General features: G+C 41.3%; 2 protein-coding genes across 3 annotated transcripts in view; one reads left to right on the top strand and one right to left on the bottom strand.

Moving 5' to 3' along the window:
- The first annotated feature begins 2,156 nt into the window (after positions 1-2,156).
- tmx2b (thioredoxin-related transmembrane protein 2b) lies at positions 2,157-11,551 on the top strand. Its single transcript, XM_073476920.1, has 8 exons — positions 2,157-2,469; positions 4,126-4,186; positions 4,649-4,762; positions 5,275-5,351; positions 5,459-5,565; positions 5,651-5,716; positions 5,848-5,977; positions 8,254-11,551. Exons 1-8 carry the CDS (start codon positions 2,281-2,283, stop codon positions 8,431-8,433), a joined length of 924 nt encoding a protein of 307 aa, XP_073333021.1. The 5' UTR covers positions 2,157-2,280; the 3' UTR covers positions 8,434-11,551.
- Positions 11,552-14,909: 3,358 nt separating this feature from the next.
- Positions 14,910-20,004, bottom strand: part of zdhhc5a (zDHHC palmitoyltransferase 5a) — a 29,857-nt gene continuing 24,762 nt past the window's right edge. For both annotated transcript variants that reach the window (XM_073476888.1, XM_073476897.1), the window contains one exon: positions 14,910-17,215. In XM_073476888.1, the coding sequence (XP_073332989.1) occupies positions 16,981-17,215 (235 nt within the window). In that variant the 3' untranslated portion in view covers positions 14,910-16,980. The remainder of the gene's footprint in view (positions 17,216-20,004) is intronic.

Raw genomic sequence — 20,004 nt, 5'->3', positions numbered from 1 at the left:
GAAACATATTATCATAATGCATGGAAACAACGAACATGGCTATTGTTGGTACTCACCACTGTCAAGCTAGTACGTTAGTATTGGGACATTTTGGCTTCGCTTTCTCTGCCGTTCTTGTGGCACTAGCTCACTGATAGCTTTATGTTTGTTATATCCATGTAGCCTTGTGGAAGACTGGTCATATCCAAAAAAGTACATGGGCAGGCAGGCAGGTACGTAAGAAAAGAGACAGGTAGCCTGTCCAATCATTTCATGCAGGCTGAATCAGTGATAAGATGAGCTTATTTGAGGCCTGCAACAGCCACAGATTCTGGATTCTTTTCTTTCATTTGTCAAGAGCATTTGATTTATTGATTGCTGCAGCAATGTTTCTATAAATATAACAAAACATTTTCACTTTCCATTCCTCGCGTGTTTATCTGTGAGTTGCATAGGCCTAATTCTTGTTGTGGGTAAAAGGTGCCAAATATTTTCCTCTTCCTTTTTTTTTTACAAATCCCCCCTGAGTAAATGGACCTCGAAGCACTGGTAGACAAATAAGTGAATAATTAATACATCCTAGTTTACTAGCCATTAGTGGTGGGCTGGCGAGCTGGCTGTCTGTCTAAGTGCCTCTCCTGTGATTGATGTTGTACCATTACATTTAGCAGACGCTTTTGTCCAAAGCAACTTACAGTAATTCATACATACATTCATACACTGATGGCGGTGGCTGCCATGCAAGATGCCGACCAGCACATCAGGAGCAGTATGGGGTTCAGTATCTTGCCCAAGGACACTTAGACATGACCAGGGGACACTTAGACATGACCAGACCAGGGGAATTGAACCAGCAACTTTCCGATAACAAGACGCTGGCTCTACCCCTGAGCCACAGCCACCCACCGTAGTCACGTGACTCAGCAGCGCCAGGCAAGCAAGCAGGCTCAGCCAGCTGCACACACACACAAACAGCACAGAGACGAGCAGAAGAATGTCAGAGAGGAAGAGGAGCCGTGTGGCTGTATTTTCAGGCCGAAAATGAAACAACGGCAAGCTGTATAATTTGTAAAAAGGCTGTAAGACACAGTAGTAACACAACAAATTTATACAAGCATCTGAAAAATCATGTGAAAGAAAACAAACAAAAAAGAATTTGTTTCAAATGTTTTATAACATTTGTTGTGGAGTGATAATTGTGTACACTTTGTTTATTTAAGAAAAAAATCCAGAAAAGAAGTGCAATGAAGGGAGAAATTGTATTTAATTATTGTATTATAGTTTCTGAGCACTACCTGAAAAAAGAATTTGTTTTAATTTGTTCTCGAGTGAGTTTTGTGCACTTTGTTTATTTAAGAAACAAATCCAGAAGTGACAATGTATGGGGAAAAAATGTTTTGTTACTGTTCTATTGTTTCTGAACAAAAACTTTTATTATGATAATTAAGTATTTTCTATTTACCTATAAACTTTACCCAAATTCTGTCCTGGGTTTTAACTAATTAAGAATCCAAAGGAAAAATCACAAAAACACTTAACGGTCATGAAAATTAATTCAGATTTAGCAATTTGGTGATGCATCCACCTTAATTATTAAAAAGTATCAGTATCGGTATCGTCATCGGTATCGGTATCAGCGATACTGGCCCTGTATTTACTTGGTATTGGATCAATACCAAATCTTGCAGTATCGCACATCACTACCAGCCATTGATGTAAATTAAGAAATACCCTTCCAGTGGGACAGGCATTTGTATTTATTATGCTGCAATGAACCAATCACCAGTGTTGTCTGCCCTGACCAATCAGCGCCTGTTATAACACATTCGTCCTGGTTGACCTCCGCTCGTCTCTCCGCCCCTTTAAATGAGGATTTCTTTACAATTTTGCCGACTGCAAACTACAGAGCTGAATCAAGCTTCCGAGAGTTAACCGCAGTTATACAGGAAGTTAGGTCTTCTACCTTCAAGTTTAAAGCAGGCAGACTACGTGTTAACATATGTTAGAAAACACCCTCGTCGGTGTGAATACCACATAAACCTATAAAAAATAAAATTCAAACATATTTTACTGACTAAAAATACATTTTACAGTACAATGAAATACATTTAAAGGTCGCGCAGTGAGCGACATCTAACCATAAATGATTTTATTTTAACATCTAAACCGGAAGCTGTATCTCCGGTTACGTTCATGTCAGCGTCGAGCGGTCACATTAAGCTAACGGCTCCATCACCGGGTACCTCGGCCTGTTCGGGGTTTAATTCGCGTTGAAGTCGGGGCGAGACAACTAAATAGAAAATGGCTCTCCTAACGCCGTTATTCGCTTTCCTGTACCACCTCCCGCAGGTGTACAAGTGGCTGCTGAAGCCGTATTATGTAGCTTCTCTCTTCATGTCCATAGCCTTCCTAGCTGTTCGCAAAACGCCTGGCATCTGCGACCATCTGGCCACACAGCGAGAGGACGGCAACTCCTGCGACTTTGACTGGGTCCGTGGAAACTGCTAGAATGTCACAAATTGCTTTTCAGGAATCTGTATTACGCAGCGGTAGTTAGCTAGCTGGGCAGCGGAGGAGCGCAGGGAGGACCGGTGGACAGGCTGACAGCAAGGGCCAGGTGACATTAGCTGCTCCTAGCTACAGGGAGAGGATGACAGGACAAACTACGGTCACTGGAAATTCAAACTGTTTTACTTATTGGCAGATATATTCCAGTCACAAAACTTAATTGATAGCTTACTACACATAATTGAGCTATGATGTTATATACGGCTAAGATGGAGTCTGTAAATCAGCGTATATTTGAATGCAGAAGCGCCATTCAGTATAGTGGTGTAGGATGCTAACGTGAGCAAAATTACGGGCGTCCTTTAACGACATTAACTTTAATTATTAAAAGGAGAATCGATGCATGAAAGTATACGAGTCAAGGTTTCATACGAACCTAAACCGATCCTGTATTGACTCAGGGCCGTTTCTCCATTTTTGGGGGCCCTATGTAAAATCTTGTTGGGGGGGTGTTTTGTGAAACTATGGTGGCGCTTTATTTGTGTCTTATTTTCCATAAATATGTATTATAATATACAGTGTTCCCTTTAAAGCAAAGTAAGGTGGTGACATTGGTGATGAGCACTATGTGGTATAGAAGGCAGGATTGTGCCTGTATTGAGCAGGACATGACATTAACACTTCTTGACCAGTGACCACCAGGTGTTCTTGTAATCTCATCTGAAGGTAGAATGATTAGACATATTGTAGAAGTTAAATTTACTTAAAGAGGGGGATAACACTATTGATCGACTATTCCATTCAAATCAATTGATAATTCAATGGAAGAGCTCTCTCATTTGAATTTAGAATGTTCTGTATTCTGGTGACAGCAGCAGCTTGTTGGGCCTATGTTATTAATTATTCATGACAATTTGGCAGCACTTCCAAATAAAAGATGTGCCCAGAGCAGCACTTTTCAGTTTTACTGTGTCACCAAGTCCTCAGCATTATTGCCTTCAAGTCAAGTCTCACAGCATACACACATTCCTCTTATGGCTCGTTCTTATTATCTGTTACTACACATTTTTGGGACAGGATTTGAGGATTTGCTTGTAGTTCAACTCATAATTCAGGACTGTCCCAAAGTTTTCAGGAGGTCTGATTGTCCGAGTGCTGAACCACTGCAACAAGGCGCTCTGCTTACTTCTATCAGACACATCTGTTGTTAGTCATTCAGTCAGTTCTGCAGTACATTCACATCACATATCGGTCGGGCTCTACAGAATTCACATGCAGTCAAGAACAAGAAGATTTTATGGACATCTTCACCCCAGTGCCTTTATTCCCTCTATCTTCTACAGGCACATTATACAGTTATTATGTCAAAAGGCGTCCACAGGTCTGGGTTTATTGGACGTCCGTGTGCATCATATTTAAAATGACCACATAGTCTGACATCAAGGTTGTTGTTACTCCACTCTGTCCATAGCCCAGCAGTCTGCCTTGTTTTTCAGCTCGACACTGACGAGATATGTTAAATGTTGTCTGTCAACATCTCGGATCAAAGCATGTTGGTACAAGTCTTGATTGATGAAACCAGCATGAACAGACTGGTAAACATGGATGGCCACATTTATGTCATGTTTGTGTTCACAGAGAGAGGTGGAGATCCTCATGTTCCTCAGTGCCATCGTCATGATGAAGAACAGACGAGCGAGTAAGTAAATGTCTTTTTTCCTGTTTAGTTCTCAATGTTTTTCCTGAGCAGAATATGAGGACTTCATTATATAATCTGATGTATGGATGATGATTGTACATCCCCAAACCATGACCCACATAAAGTTAGTTGGGAAATGTAATGTTAAAAGTAAGATTAAACCAATGCACAGGACCAAAGTTGCTTCTTTGACTGTACATGTCATTCAATGTCACATCGTGTTTTATAATATCTGGCTTTTAAGTGAAAACTGTATTGTTTCATGTTTTTCCACTGAATTAAATTATTGAAGAAATGCATTCAATGAGCTGAATTTCCTTCCCTTGTTTTCTGCTTTATAATAGTACATTTTACTGAATACCAGTTATTGTCATTCGGTCTCCTCTCAAACACAGCGGACAGCACTGCTCAGAAAATAACAATTATCTTCTGCTAATTATAAATCTCATGTGTTCATGTCAGTAACTGTGGAGCAGCATGTGGGCAACATCATCCTGTTCAGCAAAGTGGCCAATGTCATCCTGTTCTTCAGACTGGACATCAGGATGGGACTGCTCTACCTGACACTCTGCATAGGTCAGTCCACCTGTACTGTGACACACACACGCACACACACACACACACACACACACACACACAAACATCAGCTGACTCTTCCGTTTCCTGTCTTATGAATCCAAAAGTCAAAGAACAGGGTCTGGTTTGTCAGAGTTGGCTAAAAGTCTGGTGATGCTGTATATTATTCTTGTTGTCAACAAATCCATTTTATAGACAGAAACCATCAATGAATGTGTCAAAGTCAAACTTTATCATAGCCCAATATCACAAAGTATGTCTCAAAGGGCTGTACATGTAATAAAAACAGCAAATATGAAACATTAGCGAAAAACACACAAAAATGTTTTAAAAAGCATTAAAACCAGAATATTGAACTAAAAAAAATATTTGACTAAATAAACAACACAAGAGTCCAATCAGCTGTCGTCCTGTCAGAAGAAGGCTGTCCTGTAGTGTCTCAGTGAATAAATGTAAAATTTTGATATTTGATATCTTCTCTTCTCTCTGCTGTTGGTCTTTGTGTGTTTCAGTGTTTTTGATGACCTGTAAGCCTCCTCTCTACATGGGGCCAGAGTACATCAAATACTTCAGTGACAAAACCATTGATGTGAGTAAAAGTGGTAGAATTTATAGCAAGAGGTTGTCCATTAATCAATGGATCAGTACGATTGGTTTTTAATCTTAAATAAAAACTGTGTGTGTGTGCGTGTGCAGGATGAGCTGGACAGAGACAGCCGCGTGACGTGGATCGTTGAATTCTTTGCCAACTGGTCTCCAGAGTGCCAGTCCTTTGCTTCTGTCTACGCTGATCTGTCTCTCAAGTAAGACTCCGTCCATCCACTCAGTAAAAACATTAAGTGAACTCGGTGGCACTAACTGCAGCTACTCTTGTGTTTTGTGTTGCAGGTATAACTGTGCTGGCCTCAAGTTTGGCAAAGTGGACATAGGACGTTATGGAGAGGTTTCCAAAAGGTTAGACATTTTATTTCTCTTGTTTTTTTATTCTCTGTTATTTTAAAAAACTTGTCTTCAACTGATTTTTTTTGTTGGAAAGAACTAACTAGAAATGTGAACATGTTGTCTCAAATGGCTTTGTTCTGTAGGTACAAGGTGTCTGCGTCTCCACTGTCCAAGCAGCTTCCCTCCCTCGTCTTGTTTCAGGGAGGGAAGGAGGTGATGCGACGCCCCCAGGTGGACAAGAAGGGTAGAGCTGTGTCCTGGAGCTTCACTGAGGTCAGACTGGACAGTGCACTCCACATCTGTGACTAACCAGACAATACATTCTTCATGTTTAATCATTCAAACCATATAGATTTAGAAATAGGAACAGCTGAATAACATTCAGCTTCACTTTGATCTATATTACAACCAGTGTTTCCCACAGAATCAGACTTTACATGTGGCGGTGGCTGTCAGTGTCCAGCTGGGGTGCCATAGAGCATGCGCATTCGAGACTTCCACCGACCGAGTCAGCTAACTTCCGGTTTAGTGCCGAGCTAACTTGGATGGGGATGAAATGTAATCGGGTGGCTCTTCTAGACTCACCAAATTTCGCGGGGGTTGTGTGGCTTTTATTACCGTTTTACAGACGCGTCTTTCACAATGTTAGTTCATGGGAATTACACAGCTTGGCCACAACAAAAACTGTCCTCAAGGCCTGGGGCTCTTTGTGGTGGCTTGATCTCGAGGATGAGGCCCAGCCGTCGTCTCTGCAGAGGAAGTTACCGTCTAACACGTTATATAGTCCTCCTCCTCTTCTTCTTCGTTGGTTTTACCGGCGGACTAAAAACCACACCGCCATCCACTGTATCAGAGTATATAACATCATGCTATTCACTGACGGGTGCGCTGTCTTAAGTGAGTGAGAACGGGATGCGCGGCTCCAAAAATAGGAAATCAATGTGCCAATGTTGATATTGTGGCAAACCGCCACAAATAATTTAATGTGTGGGAAACACTGTTACAATAATATTTTTTACCCTCATTATTGTGAGTTGTCATAAACGGTGTTGTTTACATATTAACAATATATTATCAATTTCTGCTGGTATTAGTCAACATGGGCCGCCACAGAACAATCTTTGCTTCCACAGGACAAAAAAAAGTCATGAAATGATAGAAAACATTCTGCTCTCAACCATCTGATCCACTTCCTCAATACATGTGCAGTTGTTGTTGCTGCACTACATGTTTGTTACTCTACCCACAAAACCCAGTCTATCCCAAGAGAGGAAGAGGGACAGCCACTTAATCCATGAGCTGTGTCCTGTATGAGGTGGACCTACCAATTCAGCCTGCGTTATTCTTGCAGTTGTGATACTTAGCTGATAAACCAGAGGATTGTAGAGTAAGGGCTCAGTCATACATATGTGAACGCAGGCAAAGGACCATCACCTTTGGGTGCTCTCAGTGGGCACACAGACCTCAGTGTGCTGGCTTATATTCTGTTAGTGTCAACACACACGTCTTTGCTATTGGTTGAGGCTACTTCACCAGTCAGAGTTGGCCGATGTTGACCTTCAGGCAAAGCCGAGATGCAGATTAGCTTAGTCAGTGGGTATGAATGTTTTACAGTGTTAGCCCCTTCACTCAAATAGAATGGAAGTGAGCAGGAGGAGAACTTTTGCCACTATTGATTTCCACTCAGCTGTGACGCACTGTGCTACTGATGCCACTTGCCCTGCTGAGTCTGACGGCCCTATTTAGACGGTCTAAAGCACCAGTGCATTTAGGGTGTGGCCAAGTCCATTTTGCTGGTGAAACGGCGGATAATCTGGGCACATAGTGCGGCACATGGCGCAAAGAGGTTGTATTTAAACTCTGACTTAGTCATTAGTTTTGGGCGGAACATAAATCAAACCGATCTGAGTGTCGTCTCCCATTCCCTTTAAGAGCCAGGTACACCAGGACCTGGCACATATTACATATTACACAGTAGCACTTGTCTTCACTAAGGGAAAGGGATGTGATCCTCAGCTACTGGACCCTCTGCCCTGCTGTTTCACAACCACCTGTTCATCAACAACAGTTTGACTGCATATGAATAAATAAACTGATATTAAACTAAGGTGGAGGAGGAGGAGCGCTGTTGCTGCGTCCCTCTGTGTGTGTGTGTGGATCTCAGTCTGTGGATCAGGTGGGACGGGTCATAAAAAGTATCATCCTGATCAATAACGGTGGGATGAGAGGGTGAAAACGTGGGCGCTGGGCGTGAAAATGACAACTGTCGGTCTGAAACAAGTAGCGGCACTTGCGCTGCACTGTGTGCCACTTTGTGCTGTACATTAGATAGAGCCCTGAGAGTGGTAATAATGGAGTGGGAGTGTATTGGCCAATAAAATGAGTTGATAGATACATAGGTCCTGCTCTATTTTCTGCTTTAGTGAATGGAACGTTGCACAAGTACAAAACTTTGTTGGTTACTGAACACTGACTTAAAGAATTATAGTCCACAGCAAATCATTTTGTCAAATTCAAATAAACTCACGGCCTCTGCTACTCCCCACCAGGAGAACATCATCCGAGAGTTCAACCTGAACGAACTCTACCAGAAATCCAAGAAGCTCAACAAGACCAAAGGAGACAAGGTTGGCCAATCACAGTTCCCACCGGTCCCCGAGGAGGACGAGCTAGAGCAGCAGGGAGCCGACGAGCAGGGACCCGAGTCTGAATCCAAGAAGGACAAATAAGATGGCTTGTATCACTCAGCTGGGACTTCTGGACGGAACTTGTGGCTCTTCTTCCCTCTCCTCTTCAAAGTGTTCAGTCTGTTCACTGGTGATCAGAGCGAGCAGGACTGGTGTTCGCTGTGGATCATGCTATCCCCTCCCCAACCTTGCCTGGACCTGTCGTTTTTTTTTCTGAGAATTTAAGTTACCAGAGTACTTCTGCCTTTCTCCAGCACCATTTAACACTAAACCTCCTTTAAACCCAATAATTTGACAGAGGTGCAGTGACTTCTGTCTGTTTCCCCTTCATTAGAGAACAAATAGAACGAGTGTACACTTTAAAGAAGGAGCTAACTGGGATACAGTAAACCAGCTTTTAAGGGGGGTCGTCATGTTAAGACCTGGTCCAGTTTATGAGTGTAAGGCCTGGAAATGTGTTGTGCAGATCTGCCACATTCACAGGGTTATTAGAGTCAGCAGAACACATTTCTGATGGTTCCAGCTGTGGAGACTGCTGATTGAGGAGAGGCAGTTGAGTTCTTACTAATGAGCAGTAAGGGAGCAGTGAATGTGATACTAGTTTTTTTAAATAATTCTATGACTAACTGTATATTCATGTAAACTAAGTTACAGCGCAGTGGTCGGCTGTTCTGACATACAATTAATTTGCGGTGTTGAGGGACACATCAACACGTCAGCATGAGTCCGCTGATGTTCCTCCAGTTTAATAATAGTTGGACAGCGTTCCTGTTCATCCCTGTGAATTTGTGCTGTTGTGGACAGACCACCCTCAACTCTGTCATTCAAGCTTCTCCGACCCAACATTCCATTGATTTCATTTCATTTTATTTTTACAGGTTGTAACTCTCCTTTGTATTTTATTGTGTTGTCTACACGGTCTTTGCCTCTCCAACAGAGATGAACCTGTCTGTCCTCAGCTTTCGTGCTAACATGTCACGTTGCCTACATTCATGCTACAGTTTCATAGCTCACCTGCTGGACCTTTCTTACTTGGAAACACCTTCAGGTCTTATACTGATTGGGCTGCATTTTTTTGACTACCTAAATGTGTCTGTTTCTAAAGCAAGCAGTGCTTGAGCTGCAGCATCTTCTGGCACTCTGTATTTTACAGTTTGTCAACCTGTTCTGGCCAGACAGGCACCCAAATTGTTCAATAGTCTATGAAGTTAAAGATGGCAGTTTTTTATTTCTGTTCTCCTGAACATGGAGGAGTCTTAATATTGATTCTTTAAGCTGGGCAATTATATTCTCCAAACTGTAGACTATAACTACTCAATTCTTTACTAAATCGTAGCCTATATACTCTGTAGAGTAGTGTCACCTTCATGATCAAAGTAACAAGTAGCAGCGTGTAGTCGTGGAACAGCGTTGATCGTGCAGGCAGATAAACAGTCGTCATGGCTCCGTCAAACTGCACATCATACAACAACCCAACTGGGAGAAATCCTGCCTGATTCTAAAAGCAGGCGAGGGCGGCGAACTACAGGCTTTAGTTGAACGCAGTGTGTACAGTGTCTGCCCGGCTTTATACCATCTCACAGTGTCAGATACAGTTACTCTGAATGGTTTTATATCTCGTTGCAGCACTGCTAATAGCAACAGCTGCTGTTACTTTGGACCCAAGCTGTTTCCTAGCAAAGCAATTCTGCAGCAGTTAGTTTTGTCTATTATCTTTTGGAAATTCTTACAAAAATAGAAAAGGTCTATTGAATGGTGATATGTTTCATTCGTAGTGTGGCTGGAGGCAAAGTTGTTTTGGTCCAGACTCAAATATCTGTGCAACTATTTGATGGATTGCATTAAAGCTGTTGTCTTCAGAGGGCGCTGCTCTCACTTTTCATGTGGTGCCATTATCACACCTGAATTTGAATACTTCTGTTTATGACCAAATAACTGCATCATTTATGACATTCCCATCAGCCTCAGCTGTACTCTTCTGTTTAGTGCTAATTAGCATGTTAGCATGCTAACATTAAACTAAGATGGTCAACATGTTAAATATCTGCTAAACATTAGCATGATGTCATTGTCATCTTTAGCATGTTAGCACCCTGACGTTTAATATAAAATCACTGCTTCACCCAAAACTATTAGTATTGCTTCAATCTTTTTTTATTACAGATGATGTCAAACAAATAATCAAGTGAGAAATCAACAATGACCCCAATTTCATGCGAAGTGATTCCACACTGGGTCTTGAGCCTGGGGTTGAGAAACTGTAGAACAGTGCTGAACACACTGTAGGTTTACTGGATGTGGTTTGACTTTGATGAAACAACAGTGAAGTGTTGTCAGACCTCCTCAGTGTTGACAGATCCAGTTCTATTATGAGACAGTAGCATGATAATGGTACAGGAGACTGTCATTAACTGGATCTGTGAGACTCGTGATCAGGGAAGCTAAACACCAGTTTTGCATTTCCACTCAGTTTTAATGTCATGTCAGCCAGTCGACAAATGATGTCACCTGTCACCTGTCCTGCACATTGTTTCTGACTACTGGACCAACTTTATCTGATAAATGTGTCATTAGCATGATAATGAACTGAGAGCATGTTTTCAGCTTCAAACTGAGGTCTGGGCCTAATGAGACAACATCACATTCCATGATTGTCTGAGGCATCCACACATCCACATTTGTTATGTATGTATTTTTAATATTTGTTTAATACATTGCCTTTACATTATTAATGGTCAGACAGGCTGTGTTTCCTGGTGAGCTGCTGCTTCTGGTCTTTTTGGATCAGGTTTGAGGCATTTGATAGAATTTCCCAGCACTGTTTCCTGCTTTATTCTGATTCTTGATAAGTCTTCATCAGTATTTTGAGTTTTTGCCCATTGCAGTACACTGGTAAACATATGCACACACAAACTGTACAGACTTTGCTTTTTGAACACACTGTGAATTTGTTCCTTAATCATGATTTTATGACTAAAACTGTTTTTGTTGTTTATTGTACACTTGTTTTGAAATTGATTTGACATGTTGCATTTCATTTGAGCTGCACTCCAAGGCTTGTATGTATATTTGCTGTACATGAATGGAAAAGTCTGCTGAAAACATTGCAGTTGTCTAGCCTGTTTTTGTTATTCATGCAATAAAACAAAATGCACATGAAGCATCTCTGCTGCATTCTTTCTTCAGACAGAATTGTGTCTCTGCTGAGCTGCTCATCAGTCTTTCTCTGATGCTTTCAGTGCATCTATCAAGGTTAATTTTATTGCTGTTCTACAACACAACAACATGTAAATTGTAATCCCTGAACTCATCCTCAGCACTCCACCATGAAAGTATTCATGGTGGAGTGCTGAGGATGAGTTCAGGAGCCTCACAGCCTGGAGAGTGAAGCTGCTCTGTAGTCTGGTGGTACAGCAGCAGATACTTCTGTATCTGTAGTCAGGTGGCAGCAGGGTGAACAGACTGTGGCTGGGTGGCTGTTGTCTTTTACAGTGAGAGACCGGAAAAGCAAAACAGAAACCCCCAATACAATGTAAGATATCTAAATAATTGAAAAATGTCCTAATACTGTGTAATGGAATACAATGAAACATTGTACATGGAGGTTGCACTCTTTAATATTAACAGCATTAATGTGTTGGTGGTCAGGAATGATTTACTGTACTAATAGAAAATGACAAGACAGTTCTGTCAGTCACAGCTGCCTTGCCATCAGTGTATGAACGTGTGTGTGAATGGCTAAACTTGACAAATATAAAGTGCTGTCAGGTCTCAGAGGTCCAGAAATTGGGCCAGAAGAACCTGGATCCTGCTCCATCACTTTACCATAATTTCCTTCTTCACAGTCAATTAAGATGCTCAAAGAAATCCACTGGAGCTGTTCAGAGTCTGTTGCAAAAGACTTTACTGTGTTCTCCCAGACAGCAACCTCAATACACTCAAGCTGACCTGGAACTGGAGCTCTCAGAGCTCCTGGTTTTATACTGTTGGAGATCTTGAGGAGTCTCCACCTATTTTCTTAAAACACTCCTACTGAGACGTGTTTCTCTTGTGTATTACCTAGCCTGGGATTTTAGGGACTTTCTAATGCTGTCATGTCTGGGCAGATCAACCTCTGATCCCCATTATTTCTGGGACTTTCCAGTGGGTATTTTTTAAAAATGTTGGAGATTTCTCACACAAGTACATATTATTAATAATACTGTCCCTTTACAAACATTAACATGATTTTCTTCACACAGGATTCATCAAAACCTGATCACACCAGAATAAACTGAGTTTTTCAGCACTTTGAGCATCAGTATTCCAGAAGAGTGAAAAGAACGACTACATTCCACCGCTTTGTTTTAAATTTATTATCAACCCCCCTGCCCCGCACCACACACGCACATCCACAATCACACTCGCTCTCTCTCTCTCTCTCTCTCTCACACACACACACACACACACACACACACACACACACACACACACACACACACACACACACACACACACACACACACACACTCTAAGCTGTACAGTACACATTTTTGTCATTTCTTTGATTTGAACTTATGTTTCCCAGCCCTGTCCTAATCACACACTGGAACAGAAGTCAGCCCACTGTCTTCATCTACCACCACCATCATCATCATCATCATCATCATCATCATCATCATCCATGTTGCTCAAACAAAGAAGTGGGCTCAAATTACAGCAATTAAAAAACAAAGCTGAAATGAAACACACTTTTTCTTGTGATGTCATCAAGCAGAAACAGAATTCACATACAGGATTCACTTCCTGTTCAGTTCTCTCATAGCGCTTCATTTATGTTACCACATCAAGTTATGTGGCCCTGTGTCGTCGTTTTTTTGTGTGACCCAGACTGGTTTAAGACAACATGGACACTGATGGAAACCTAAAGGTGACACTCCAGAGACTCAAGTATTAAGTCATACAGATGTTAAGGCCAGAGTATCTGTTAATTATAAAACATAGTTACAAAGTACTGTCACCAACAGCTGTTTAATGCATGTTGTCTTGCTTAGATAGGACTGGGATAAGTCATTTAGTGTTTTGGCTCAGAGAGAAAATACCAAATATGGGTTAGATTTAGCAGACACTGCACACTGACTGCACAGCTCAGTCAAAGTTTAACTGGTGCACCAAACCCCAAAGACAGCGGACAGTCTTTTCAACGTCAAATCTTTTGCAAGGAAGACTTAGAGCTCTGTTTTCCAAGTGTCCACTATACCATCATGACTTCAGCAACTTTTGTTATTTCTCAGACCAGGAGCCTCGTCTCCAGATCTTTCATCTGTCTCGAGGATCATTTCACACTAAAGTTTAATTAAAAAATGCAAAAAAGTATGTTTGTGTAAGCTTCTTTTAATTGCATTTCGAGCACCTTCATTCATTCATTCAGGGGGTCCAAACTCTGAGACCACATTCAAAAATCTTTTAAATTGTCATTTAAACCTGGAAATGATCCAAAAGTTTGAGGATTAAGACAGTAAATGAAGGTGTCAGAAGTCAAATTGTTATTCTAATCAGAAAGGGTCTTTCTCATAGTCAAATCATGGCGAGACTAAAGGTTTCTAAGGGGGCAGTGCACGGAACACTCTTTACAGACACTGGATCAGTTGTATCCAAAGTGTGATCACACCATCAGAAGATCAGTACATCAAGCTTAGTTCACTGACAGATATAGGAGCAACTTCATCACAGATACAGAATTTACTAAATGATCAACACAAGAGTCCAATCAGCAGTGGTCCTGTCAGAAGAAGCTGTCCTGTAGAGTCTCAGAGGACGAGCAGCAGTTTCTAAACCACTTCTCAGGAGGGAAACAAGGACAAACAAGGCTAAGAAATACCAAAATCTTTACAGTGGACAATGACAAAAAAATCCAATTTACTGATGAATACAAGTGACAGATTAGTGTCAGATGGACAGGAGAGAGAACGATACCACAGTGTTTTAAAAGCCACAGTGAAAACTGGTGGTGGGTTAGAGGAAGACTGAAGTCTGGGACTGTTTTCAGACTCCTGTAGACTGACATGGACGTTCCTCCACAGTCACCTGACCTCGACCCCATTGGACATTTGTGGCGGCAGTGAAGACTGAGAGAGCACTCTGTGACATCACAAGCAGCTTTGTGGAACAGTGTCAGATCATGCTGGGAGAACATGCGGTCCATGCAGCTCCGGTGCATGCTGTCCTTAAAGCAAAGGGGGACAAACTAAGTACTGACTTATTCTGATATTCATGGACATTTTGCAAAGATTCAACTTTTCAAATTGTCAAGCTATGATTATCATTTGTAATGAAAACAACATTACTGCATTCAAAACAAATGCAAAAAGTATTTTGACTAGTGGTCTCAGACTTTTGGACCCCACTGTAAACACAGAATGTTTTGCAAGGAAAAATAAGTGTTTAGTAGAAATGGGCAGCCAAGAGATGATTAAACATGGATATGTAATTGCATCGACTCAACCTGATGACATACATTTTGATGGCCTGACAGAACCTTTGTCTTTTAATACTTTATTCTCATCATGACTTTTTATAACTTGACCTTTCAAATATTAGCCATAAAATTCTGGCTTCATTTATGAATATGATTCTTGTTCTCATAAATGTTTGAGTTGTTTTGATGACTTTTTTTGTAAAATTGTGACTTTATTCTCAGAAAATTACATTTTTTCTCTATATATCACAAAATCTCTTAACTGTGGCCCTGCATTATACTCAAGCTTTTAAAGCTGAATACTGAAGTCATTACTGAAGATGCACTCTGATCATCTTGTACATAACGTGTCTGGTTTGACAGATTCCAGGCCTGTTTTTTTCGTTTCAGATGTGATCTTGGGAAAAAGGACATTTAGGACATTGCAACTCAGATTGTGTCAGAGGAAACAGCTTCAATCAAAACCAATCAGAAGGGCTCTTTTTTATGATGATTCTGAAACTGACAACACAACCTCTCCTCTGAGTCAATATTAAAAACTCTTCATTTATCAATAGCTATATTTCCATAGAAATTCATACAAAACAATTTTAAATTAAATAGGTGACATAAAAAAACACTTGAATTTTTCAAGGCAATTGCTCAAGGAATTAGTTTTCTAGAAAAATCTACCTTGTCTTAAGGACCCCATTAACAACAAAAGGCCAAAACATAATTTCCTTGTTCACTTTAGTTTCCTCACTTCCTGTTTGTTCAAACAGACAACATGGTCTACAGCCAAACACAGTGGCCTATAGTGGCTAGTAGTAATAGTAGTGCATGCTGCAGTCCAGTATGAACGCCACTTTTTAAAAAAAGAAATCCACATTTAAAATCACATCATCCTGTACAAACATGGAATCATATTCACATCTAGGAATAAATCAACAGATGAATCACACAAACGGGGAATCAGCATTTTGTTTTGTTTTTTTTTCAACGTCACATTTTTCATCCCTACATCAAAAGGCAAGTCAATTCACATAGCAACATCGATCGGCAAGTTCATGGGTGACGTCCCTTCCAGCCCCTAGTAGATTGTCACAAGTTCTGAATAGATCCTACTAATCGCTTGATTATTGACCTCCTGTCAGGTCGTGTTGTGCATTTCCATGACTGACTGGAAGGCTGTGACCCAGACGACGGCCTCGAGGAAAGTGACAACAGGTAACAGGGATTCTGCCTGGGCTGCATCGCTGACTCCACCTGTGTTCTTGGTCCATTGCAATCACACCACACTGCATTTGGTGAATGCTGTTACTAAACGTTAGGTTTAACTGACCTTTAACTGGGGCCTTGACTTGTATCAAGAAAGGTCTTTGACTACATCTGATATGACTTGTGTATGACTGATCGCACATGTAGTTCACACTAAACTGGTCGTCAATGTGAATGGATTCTACTTTTTGATCAGGTTCATTATTACTATCATCATCATTATCATCACCATGATCAAGGAGTTTGTGTTTAATGTGAGCATGATTGGTTAAATGTTAAAATATGATAACATCTATGCCAATTTTTACCTAAACGCAGCATCAGTCAGAAAGTGCTGATATGAGCCTTCATTAACCTGCGGTGGTCAAACCTTATCCAGAGCTCGTTGGTGGCCCCAGTGGGGATTAAACTACTCACCTTGGCAGTGGTAATGCCTTGCACTACTATACTTGTATATTCTTTAACGCTCAGACCTGACCATGCTAGTAACTCGTGCTACCTACTGAGCTACTGTGAGGATAAAACCCACAAAAAGAGCCAAATCCTGGTTCCTGTTTGGTCCCGTCAGATCCAAAAACATAGTCTTTCATCGGCCAGTTCCACTAACTCCTGGCTTACATCAGTCCAGGTCTTACTGTCACTTTACCAGTAGTTATTAAGGTGGGTATCTGAAGGCCGGACAGTTGAGTACAGTTCAGTGCCTCGGCCAATGAGGAGTGAGATCGCGACAAAATAGTTAAGCTCATCCTCACACGTCCACGTCTACAATGTGTCAGTAGTTTCTTGTTTTATGAAAAATCCAAATCTCTCAATGGCAGAAAGAGACAGCTGGATCTCCTCTTTGTCTCATTGGTCGTCAAGCTGGAGGTGTCCACTCAGACAGAAATCTCATAGGTGGTGCCCCCGACACCCGTTACCTTCTTCACCCCGCCACCCTGAGGCCTATGAGCGGGACTCTGCATCAATGCCGAGCTGGGATAGGCCACTCCGGGCCGGGCAGACACGCTGACTGGGTGAGAGGGAGAGGAAGGGGCGGAGCAGGAGGAGGTGGAGGGGTAGGGCTGGCCGCCGTTGGTCCGACACAGAGGTTTCATCTGGATGAGCTCATCCCTGATTTTGGAAGAACACAAAGAAACAATGAGTGTGACAGTTCAGGACAGGAAGCCCAGAGTCCACCTGAAGAAGAGATGGACATCTCAGAGACATTAACCATCAGGATTTTAACAGCTGAGTCACTCCTACAACACATGAAACAAACTGCACTACAGGCACTTTCACACCTGCAGGTCAGTTCAGTTGGTTTGATCTAGAATACAGAAATTGATGCATTGTTGCCTTTTAGTTCTTGCAAACCAAACCAAGAGGCATCAGACAGCAGGTCGTTCTGCACTGAAATGCTTCATGTGAGTTATCAATGTTCTCTGGTGTCATAAAGAAATAAATAATTATTAGTACCACATGATATAAATAATAACAAACAACAAGCAGGGTTTCTGCAAAGTTTACACATTTCAATTCAAGATCTTTTCAAACCACATAGAATGCAACATGTTTCACCATCATACCATCCAAAGCATCAGAGTATAATAGAAAGGTATGACATGCCCTTGAGTTTAATTGTCATAATTCATCATTTCTTTTGATATTAAATCATATTTTTTCTGTACTGCTCTGGAGTATATATCAATGTGTAACGATATAAATAATGAATCATGGTGCACATTACTGTGGGATGCCTGTGTCACACGTTTTCAAACGGACTTGATAAACTGCCAAAGTACACCAAGAAGATACGAGCTCAACACAGCTGACTGATTAGAGTTTGTAATAGTAGTTGAACTCTAGAAAGCAGACTGGAATCACTTATCCATTATGAAAAGTGCTGTGGGTATTGTGTTTGCTTTTACACCCCAAATGATTCGTCTTAAAACAGCTGTTCAGTGTTTGACTGACAGCTTTCAGATAAGCCCAGACAAACCAAACTAAACTGACAAATACACCGTTCATTTTAACTGAACCAAACAAGTTAGGTGTGAAAGCACCATTTGCAGTTGGTGTGCAGCTCACTTCCCACCACAACTGTCGGTCTACATGGAATCATAGGCTGTACAGTAGTGGTCAAAAGTTTACATCCGCTTGTAAAGAACATGTTCATCATGGCAGTCTTCAGTTCCAATGATTTCTACAGCTCTCAGTTTTCTGTGATGAACGAGTGAAACACAAACTACTTTGTCACAAAACATTCATGAAGTTTGTTCAATAATTAATTTATTACAGGTCTTCTGAAAATGTGACTTAAATGTCACTTGAATAATCATTTCTGGTGATTATAGAACATTGTGTGAATGAAATGTTCTGTGTAACGTGGCCTCTTAACCTCTTCTGAGTGATTGATAACAGCTGGTTACTTTTCTGGGCCCATTTTTAATAGGACCTATTTGATACATCCATTAGACTCAGCCACTAACACTACAGTGGGAAAGTCTAAAGAGCTCAGCATTGATCTGAAAGAGATCATTTCTTTGAACAAGTCAGGAAAGTCACCTGGAGCCATTTCAAAGCAGTTACAGGTTCCAAGATCAACTGTACAAACAACTGTTTGTAAGTATAAAGCTCATGGCACAGTTGTGTCACTGCCACCATCAGGAAGAAAACACAAACTATCAGCTGCTGCTGAGAGAAAACTGGTCAGGATGGAAGAAGAAGAGTCAACCAAAAACCACCAAAAAGCAAGTCTGCAATGAATTAGAAGCTGCTGGAGGACAGGTGTCAGTGTCCACAGGCAGGTGTGTTCTACATCAACATGAGCTGAGAGGCTGCTGTGGAAGAAAGAAGCTCTTGATCCAGACGCAGCACCTTAAAGCTCGACTGAAGTTTGCTGCTGGTCACATGGACAAAGAAAAAACCTTGTGGAGGAAAACTCTGTGGTCACATGAAACTAAAACTGAGTTGTTTGACCACAATGAGCAGCAATATGTCTGGAGGAGAGAAGGTGAGGCCTTTAACCCCAAGAACACCAGACCTACTGTCCAGCATGGGGCTGGTAGTATTATGCTGGGGGGCTGTTCTGCTGCCAGTGGATCTGCTGCTCTAAAGAAAGTAAATGGAATAATGAAGAAGGAGGATTATCTCCAAATTCTTCAGGAAAACTTAAAACTATCAGCAGAAGATTGGCTCTTGGTTGAAGGACAATGATCCCAAACGCACATCAAAAGTGGTAAAGGAATGGATCAATCAGGCTAGAATTGAGGTTTTGGAATGGCCTTCACAAAGTCCTGACTTGAACCTTATCAGAACGTGTGGACTGTGCTGAAGAAACAAGTCTGTGCCAGGAAGCCAACAAATATAGTTGAACTTCACCGATTCTGTCAAGAGGAGTGGTTAAAAATTCATCCAGAGGACGACCAGAAGCTTGTGGATGGAGATCCAAAGCAGCTTACTGAGGTGAAAATAACCCAGAGACATTCAACCAAATATTAGAATTACTGTATGTATAAATACTGTAGTTTGTGTTCCACTCATTCCATCACAGAAAACTGAGAGCTGTAGAAATCATTGGAACTGAAGACGTCCATGATGAACATGTTCTTTACAAGCGGATGACCATCACTGTATGTGCATATACTCCACAGTTGTATTTGTGAATTTAAGGGTGATGTTACACCAATTACACACTGTGGCTTCTGTGATGGTGGAAATGTGCAACACAGAAATATTGTATGACAGTAACATAACAATGGAATGTCACAGACCCAAACAAGGCTGCAGCAGCTGTAAATCCTGGCTGTTGGTGAAAAAGCTTGTATCTCAGTATAAAGGTTGAGACATTCGTATCAGACTAATAGTCAATCAAAAATGTTTGCTCTGCTGGAGAAATGAACTATTTTTACTGTTATAGT

Source organism: Pagrus major, chromosome 1, assembly GCF_040436345.1.
Source record: "Pagrus major chromosome 1, Pma_NU_1.0".
Taxonomy (NCBI): domain Eukaryota; kingdom Metazoa; phylum Chordata; class Actinopteri; order Spariformes; family Sparidae; genus Pagrus; species Pagrus major.
Note: the sequence above shows the minus strand (reverse complement) of the source record. Positions and strands in the feature narration are given on the sequence as shown.